The 9,190-nt window shown below is 36.3% G+C and overlaps 1 protein-coding gene across 1 annotated transcript; it reads right to left on the bottom strand.

The window, feature by feature from the left end:
- Positions 1–8,184: 8,184 nt before the first annotated feature.
- On the bottom strand, positions 8,185–8,697 carry LOC110737625. Its single transcript, XM_021917958.1, has one exon. The coding sequence runs from the start codon at positions 8,695–8,697 to the stop codon at positions 8,185–8,187; it is 513 nt and encodes a 170-aa protein (XP_021773650.1).
- Positions 8,698–9,190: the final 493 nt, after the last annotated feature.

The raw sequence follows: 9,190 nt of genomic DNA, 5'->3' as shown, positions 1-9,190 counted from the left end.
CCACCCACTGGCGGTGGCGCCAGATCCGACAGCCATAGCCAGTGGGCAGGCGCCTGAACTAGACGCCCACCCATAGGCGGAGGCGCCAGATCTGGCAACCAGAGCCTATGGCCTGGCGTCTGGTTTGGACGCCTCTTCGGTGGCTGGGCTTCCAAGCTAGACTCCACGCCACCGGCTTTGGCTGCTGGAGCTGGCACCGCTGCCTCTGGGTGGGCGTCCAGTTCAGGCGCCCCACCTTCGCCCCCTATTTTTTTTAAAAAAAAAAATTATTTAAATAATTACCTTGCCACCAGGTCGCCGCCTTTCCTCCGCCGCCGCCGCCACCTCTTTCCCTTGTCGCCTCGACATTGTCGTGAATAAATTTTTTTTAGAGACGTAGATTTTCTGATTTTTTTAGAGAGATGTAGAGAGTGTTTTTTTAAAAACGAAAAGGGCAATAAAGTCCCTTCAATACAAATTTGTGGGGTTTATGTGGAGATTTGCGGGCGATGTTTAGCGATTCACTTTTTTTTAGGTAAAAAAAAATAAAAAGTCTTTAGGAAATACTCCTCTCCATATTTTATTGCTGGATGAATCCCGTACAACATACAGTTTGTTTGTATTTTTTGAAACAAATTATTTTAGTTATTTTATTCGTTGTACATGGTATATTATTTAATATTTTTATTTTAAATTGTAAATAGCCTCTCATTCGTTATATATTTAGATAAAATTCTTAATTTTAGGTTTTGTTTGGTTGACAAATAAAAACATGGGAAGTTGAAATTGCTAGGAATTAAAATTGTTTGGAGTTGTTTGGTTGACAAATTCATGGGAAGTAGAAATTCCCATAAATTCCCACTTCCCACAAAATGGAGGAAGTAAATTACCTAGGGGAACCTAGATAAGTGGAACTTCCCATGGGAATTTCCACTTCTCTTGGTTAACCAATCACTTTTTAGAATTTATTAGGAAGTTCAATTTCATGGGAAATTAAATTTTTAAGGAATTTCCAATTCCTAAATACAACCAAACAAGCCCTTCAAAGATAATTTTTTATTTTAATTAATTTAAACTTTAAAATCTCATTCGCCATTTTTGCTTATATGGCATATGAATTATTTAATTCTAAGAAAAATTATAAATCTCTCATTTAATTGGCTATAACTAAAATTTATTATCCTACATGGTGTGTTAAGAAAATTTAATTCCACTTGGCTCTCTAAACCTCGGGAAAAAACTCCTCTTTATATATATATATATATATATATATATATATATATATATATATATATATATATATATATATATATATATATATATATATATATATATATATACTAGTTTTGTGCCCGAGGAATGCCTAGATGGTTGATAAAATTTTAAGATAACATTTTTACTTGAATGTTAAATACGGTCAAATAATTCGTTCTAATAATGTAGGATATTTGGACATACGATATCATATGGAGTGTACTTTATATAGTTTTGTTTGTAAATAGATATCTATGTTATTATTGACTTGGAATTATTTTTATTGAACTTCAATTATTTTCATTGAATTGAAAGTATTTTTTTATCAAACTAATATTATTTTTACTGATTAAAACTTATTTTACTGATTCTCAAATTTTTTTGTAAAATAAATTAAATAACAATGCATTTTGTATGCGGCTAACCACAACATCTGGCCAGACAAAGTAACCCCTATAAAACTGATCGAGTAACCCTTGTAATACTAACTGAGTAACCTCTAACACTGACTAAGTAACCCTTATTTATAACACTGATGAGTAACCACTATAACACAAACCAAGTAATCCCTGTAGCACTAACGAAGTACCTCTGATATGGTAATAATTGGTGACATGGTTTGGCCAGCTACGTATAAAAGTTTGTGATTAAATATATTATAAATGGATCTTATTTTAAAGAACTTTTTAAAATGAATTGATGATGGAAATATAATTGAGTTATAGGATATTTATTAAAAGTTATGATTAATTTTGGGAAATTTTAGGAAAAAAAACACAAATTTTGATTATAATACCACAAAAAAAAAAAAAAACTTTTATCATAACACCACAAAAAAAAAAAAACTCACAAATTTGATTTCACCACCACTTAATAGATTTTTGGATGGAATCCGTTAGCGGGGCACAAAATTTAACACATGTCAATAGCTTATAAGTTTAAAAAATTGAATTAGTAAAAAGAAAAAAATATTTTAAAAAAATAAAGAAAATCCCTTAACCTAGCTAGCCCCACCACCAGCGCCACTTTGCCTCAGCCGCCGACACCGTAACCCAAGCCTCCAGCACCCATCTCCCCCACCAAAACCAGCCACTCCACGCCGCTGAATTTTGCCTTCCCCCTCTCCGAAAACCACCCACGTCGTCGAAATCCTCTCCCACACCAACCTAAAAACCGCCCACGTCGCTGAAAGCCTCTCCCACACAACCCAAAAACCGCCCACGTTGCCGAAAGCCTCTCCCACACAACCCAAAAATCGCCCACGTCGCCGAAATCCTCTCCCACACCATCATCATCGCCGAAATCCTCTCCCCTACCCAGAGTCGTCGTCGAAACCCCAACCCACACCAACCCAAAAATCGCCCTCACCTGAACCCTAACTCGTTTCCAGAAACTGAATTAAATTGGGGCTATGGCTGAGTTGGGTACAACGTTTAAGGGTTAGGGTGGTGCGTCGTTCAGGTGGTCGGTCGAGGGTGGTCGGCTGGGGAACCAGCAGTGGCGGTGGGCAGAGGGAACCGACACCGGTGGTGAGTATGGTGGCTGAGTTAGGATTTTAGGGTTTTTTTTATTCTTTTTTTTTTAAACAATATATAACTGACACGTATATTATGTGGGGCCCACTAACGGTTTGTTGGATGGCGTTAGTAAGTGGTGGTGAAATCGAATTTTTTTGGTTTTTTGTGGCGTTATAATAAAAGTTTTAAATTTTGTGGTATTATAATCAAATTTTGTGTTTTTTTGTGGTGTTTTTGTTTCTAAAATTTCCTTAATTTTGTATATATGAAATATTAGAATTCTAACGATAATAAAACTCTATGCAACAATTTTATCTTTAAAAAATTTATCCAAAAAACGCTTACTTAGCATCATATGTGTCACATTTATACCTGTTTATATCCTACGTGGCGCGACACTTGGCGAAAACAGGAATGTCAAGTGTCGATGTCTCGTGGCCTAGCTGCGAGACCGGCTTTATTTATTAGTGATATGATATGATATATTAGATTTGTTTCATTTTTCTGGACATGAAATTTAAGAGGAATTATTGAACTTACTTATTCCCTCCGTCCTATATTATAATTCCTGCTTTCCTATTTTGGAGAGTCAAAATGTTGTTTCCATTTCTATTTTTGAATAGTACGTAAAGACTATTATTACCCTCATTTTTTAAAACTTTATTCATTGTACTTCCTAAATTACCTTTGAATTTTCCACTTGCTTTGTACTCCCTCCGTTTTTAAATACTTTTTTCATTTCTCCATGCGCAGAGTGTTAGGAGAAATTAGAGAAAATAATAAAATGTGGAGGTAGTGGGGTAGGTGGAAGAATAAAAAAATGTTAAAGAAAACAAAAGTAGTTGAGAGAATTGGAGTAAAAAGAATATGAAATTAATAAAATATGATTTATGTTGGGTCCACTAGTTGAGAGAAATATATTAAATATTGTAAAAAGTTTCCAAATAAGGAAATGGAGCAAGTATTTAAAAATGACCGAAAATGGAAAGTGGAGCAAGTATTTAAAAACGGAGGGAGTTATTTTTTTCCACTTTCTTTCTCTAACTTTTGTCTATAATTGTACTTTTTTTTTTAATTTTTTTATGTACTTCATTCACTTTCTCCTCTCTAACTTGTCTATAATTGTACTTTTCACCTTTTTTGTTTATATATGTACTTCATCCACTTTCTCCTCTCATTTCTTAAATACCGTGAAAAAACACAAACAAGAACTATATATTGGGACGGAGGGAATATATTATTTTATGATAGAAGTGGAGTTAATTGAAGAATAAAAAAAAATCTATAAAAACAAAATTAAGTATAAGTGGAGAGGAGACATATTGTGAAAAATATTAAAATTATAATATTAGGGGATCATTTGTGAGCAAGAAAATAGTAAAATATTGTTAAAAGATTTTTAAAAAGGAAATGGAACAAGTGATAAAATACAAGCGCAAAAGGAATGTGGATCAAGTAATAAAATAAGAAGGGAGTATTTCGTATTCCCATAAAAAAATACTCCGTATGACCGTATCATATCACTTCAATATCCGATAGATTTTTTACCGTTAAAAAGTTAGAAAATTTTGTATTTTACCATCCATAAATAACCCACTTTTTGACTACCATAAAAAAATTTATTTTAAAATACAACCCAAAAAAGAAAAAAAAAATAGATTTCACTACAATTTAACACTTTTTGTTATGTAAACCGTGTTGCCAAACGCAGCCTAGGTTTACTTAACGCAACCCTCTTTTCCTTATTTTTTCAACCCTAATAGAAATATAAAATTTATCTTTTCTCCTCATCTTTCAACTTGGTAAAACATAATAATAAATTTAAAATTTTCGTTACAAGAGTAACAAATTCGATTTAAAATACTAATTGGAATTGCAATGGATGACAATTTTGACCTAGAAGATCTCGAAATTAATGTAAGTTTTTCATTTTCAGTTATTATTTTCGAGTACACTTCGTGCTAAACGAGTGAAACAAGCTAGTCTATTTCGGCCAAATTGAACAAAATTGATGCCTATATTTCGCACATATTGAACAAAGTAGTCTTATTGATCAAAATAATATACTCTATATTGTACATATTGAACAAAATAGTATACTCTATTTCGTACATATTGAATAAAATAGTATAATATATTTCGTACATTTTGAACAAAGCAATAAGCTTTATTTCGAGAAGAAGTTGGCACAGATTTCGTAAGGGATATATTATTTTCACATCCTAATGTAATTGGTATGCTGCGTTTATTTCATTACGTTTTGATAGTTGATTGCACCTACAAGACAAATAAATATAAAATGTCTTTTTCAGAAGTAGTTGGCATGGTTCCAACTGGTATAAAGGTTAAAAAAAATGACTATATGGTATATTTGTTTTTAGAGTGGATTATATGGTATCTTCGTATTTAGAGTAAATTTATTAAATATTTTGCAAGCTTGAGTCCTCCTATAAAAATTCGTGGAGTTGGATGGATGTTTATTTTCTCTACAACTACCATGATAAAAGATTAAAAGGTGATGAAAAGAAATATTGAGTATTGATTTATGGTATGGTATCAAAAAATAAAATAAAATAATTATTATTTTTTTTTTGACAGGAAGCCTTAGCACAACACATATTATTAATTCATCAAGAGTTCAATATCGTTACATAAAACCCCCTGAAGTTCAGGAGGGACTTCTTCAAGCCACACACGATATTCACTGAAAGAAAAACTTAACTATGCTATAAGCTACAACATTTCCAGATCTTTTGACAAAGGAGAAACTACACCTCTGGCAACTATTAGCAAGCATTAAGATATCCTTCACCAATCTGCCGAAGTAGCAAGGAGGCATGGAGGCTCTTTTCAAGTGTTGAAACAAACGGATGTTATCAGTTTCCAGAATAAGGTTTCTAAAGCCTGCTTCCATGGCTATCTTGAGACTGGATCTCATGGCAAGAGCTTCACCTACATCCACATCAACCTTTCCATATTCTGTCAAACAGTACACCACCACTGCAGCTCCCTCCTCATCTCTCAGAACCCTTCCAATTCCCAGGTGTGTACCTTGGAAGGCTGCATCAGTGTTAAGCTTATACAACCCACCAATATGAGGCTCCCATCTCTCACTAAGTTGTCGCACATGCTGAACTCCATCAGGGGCTATATTTTCTTCTTCAAATTCCCCCACCAAGCTCATTGCTTTATGGATGACATCTATTTCACTTTTCTTAGTTTTTTCAAAAACCCATGCGTTGCGCTTCAACCATATTCCCCACGCCAGAGTCCAGAAAATGTCCCACCACTTCTTTTCCTTTATCTTCTCATACATCAAGTTGCACCATTCTCTAAATCCATTAGCCTCAACAGCACTCGTATCCAGCCACAATGTCGAGTGTCTCCAGATTGAGGCAGCATCTGGACAAAGAATAAGTGTATGGGCTGTAGTTTCCTCACCCTCCCCACACATGTGGCAGCGCTGATCTACCTACATACCCCTAGCCAGCAGACGACTCATCACAGACAGTCCCTCCCTCACACTTCTCCAAGCAAATAATTTGATCTTTGGTGGAACCTGAGCATGCCAAATATTCTTCCACTGAAAGTCAATATTTCAAGCAGACGAGGTAGCCTTCTTCCACCAAGATATTGTAGGCACTCTTGACACTATACCTCTCATCCTTCGAATAAAACCATGACCAACTATCTTCCTCTTCAAAAATAGGGACCGGTATGCTGGATATAGCATCAACTTCTCGCTGTGAGAACAATTCAGTGAGTATAGATAGCTTCCACCTGCGTTTGTCCCACATGTCCTTGACATACACCACTCCATCATTTCCCTCCCTCCTATGGGTCATGATTCGAAAATTTAGAAGGGTAGGCACCCAAGGGTCTTCCCAGATTCGAACACTACTCCCCTTACCTATAGTTTTTATTGCTCCCTTCTCTATCACCTCCCTAGCATTTAAGATCGACCTCCATGTAAAGCTCATATTTGGTGTAGCTTTGGCCTCAAAAAAATTTGAAGTTGGGAAATACTTACCCTTAAGAACCCGAGCCATAAGTGTGCCCGTAGTACTTACCAATCTCCAAGCTTGTTTTGCTAACATGGCCATGTTGAAGAAATTCAGATTCCTAAAGCCCAATCCTCCTTGGTTTTTTGCTCGAACCATTTTCTCCCAACCAATCCAACTCATCTTCCGTTCCTCTCCCTTTTTACCCCAAAAGAAATTTCGACACAATTTCTCTATCTCACCTAAGATGCCAACGGGGATAGCAAAACATTGCATAGTGTAGGCAGGTATAGCTTGAGCCACAAATTTAATGAGGATTTCCCTACCTGGTTGAGATAGATATCTTCCTTTCCACCCTTTGAGCTTCTTCCGAAGCCTATCCTGTATATTCTGGAAAATCTGTTTCTTAGAGCTCCCAATGTAAGTCGGGAGTCCTAAGTACTTGTTATGTCCTTCGACAACCTTAAACTCTAACTTCTGCTGAAGCATATTTTTCTTCTCAGGATCAACATTTCGGCTAAAGGACACCTCTGATTTTTCCATATTCAATTTCTGGCCTGACGCTATCTCATAGGTTGACAGTAATTCCAGCACCTTATCCGCTTCCTCCTCATTAGCCCGAATAAACAGAAGACTATCATCGGCAAAAAACAAATGGGAAATTGGCTCTACATGCCTACTAATCTTGACACCATGGATATGCTTTTTCCTTTCCGCATCCCTTAGAAGAGCAGACAAGCCCTCTGCACACATAATAAAAAGGAAAGGGGACAATGGGTCCCCCTGTCGCAACCCTCTACTTGGTTTAAAAATCCGCGACGGCTACCCATTCACTAAGACATCAAAAGAGGCTGATGATACGCATCTCATAACATTTGTCACATAAGACTCAGGAAAGCCAAATTTCAACATCATTTTCTCCAGAAAAGTCCATTCCACTCTATCATATGCTTTGCTCATATCTAGTTTCAGACCCATGTATCCTTTCTTTCCACTCTTCTTCTTTCGCAAAAAATGAAAGCACTCATTGGCCACTAAGATGTTGTCTGTAATTAGTCTACCAGGAACAAAACCGCTCTGATATTCTCTAATAATACATGGAAATATTTTTTTTAGTCTGTTAGCCAGAACTTTTGACACAATTTTGTAAAGGACATTACACAGACTAATAGGTCTATAATCAACAGGAGACTCACATTCTTTTTTTTCGGAATTAATACAATATGCGTCTGATTAATAGGACCTAGATCACTGCCATTATTTAACATATTCATACTACTTTCTATAACATCACTACCGACAACACTCCAGAATTTTTGAAAGAATATAGCAGACTTACCAACGGGCCCAGGGGCCTTAGTAGGATTCATCTGAAATAAGGCCTCACGCACCTCCTCACCAATAAAAGGGGCCTCAAGTTCTGCCCGTTGCGATTATGATATTGCAGAGTCCACTTTCTCAATCACCTCCTCCATTTCACATTGACCTCTTGAGGAAAATAAGTCATCAAAATGCTGCACAAAAACCTCTGAAATTTGTTCTTCATCACAAAATACATTCCCAGCCGCATCCCTCACTAGTTTAATATGATTCCTGGATTTTCTCTGGCTAGATTTTGTATGGAAAAAGGTCGTAATTTTTTCACCATTTTTTAGCCAATCCTGCCTACTCTGTTGCCTCCAATAAGCTTCTTCCCTCCTCTCTAGCTCATCCATTCTATCATTAAGAGCCCGAATTTTAGCAATAATCTCCTCTGTCTGTGATTCACCCATAAGACTTTCCATTGTGCCTCTGCAGTCCTTCATTTCTTTTATAAAGTCCCCGAATTTATTTCTACTCCAAGCACTCAAATTAATCGAGGTATGAGCAATTTTTGAGCAAATATCACCTCCCCAATTCCACACATCCTTCACTATATCACCACATGTTTCATCTCGGAGCCACATTTCTTCAAACCTGTATTTTTTCACTTTCTTTTTTTGTTTAATTTCCCTACCCCTTTATTGGTATAGAGTAAAATGGGCAAATGATCTGATTTCCTTTTCGGAAGATGGGTCACAAAAGATCCAGGAAAAAGATCCTTCCATGCGTTGTTTGCAAAGAATCTATCAAGGCGTTCTTGCACATTTCGAACACCACCCTGGTTGTTTGTCCAAGTATAGCTGTGCCCTACATATCCCAAATCCACCAGCTCACATTCCTCTACTGCCTCTCAAAGGATTTCTACTTCCCCCATACGAAACTCATTACCCCCTGCTTCTCACTCGATATCAGCATCAAGTTAAAGTCCCCTCCACATACCCATGGAGTATTTTGATTACGTCCAAGGCTTTCTAGTAGCTTGCAAGTCAGGTGTTTTTTTCTCCGCTTCCGGGTGCCCATATATTCCAGTAAATCTATACCCTTGTTTGCAAGGAAACTTCACCCGTAAATCAATAT

The sequence above is a fragment of the Chenopodium quinoa genome, unplaced genomic scaffold (genome assembly GCF_001683475.1).
Source record: "Chenopodium quinoa cultivar QQ74 unplaced genomic scaffold, ASM168347v1, whole genome shotgun sequence".
In the NCBI taxonomy this organism is placed as follows: domain Eukaryota; kingdom Viridiplantae; phylum Streptophyta; class Magnoliopsida; order Caryophyllales; family Amaranthaceae; genus Chenopodium; species Chenopodium quinoa.
Note: the sequence above shows the minus strand (reverse complement) of the source record. Positions and strands in the feature narration are given on the sequence as shown.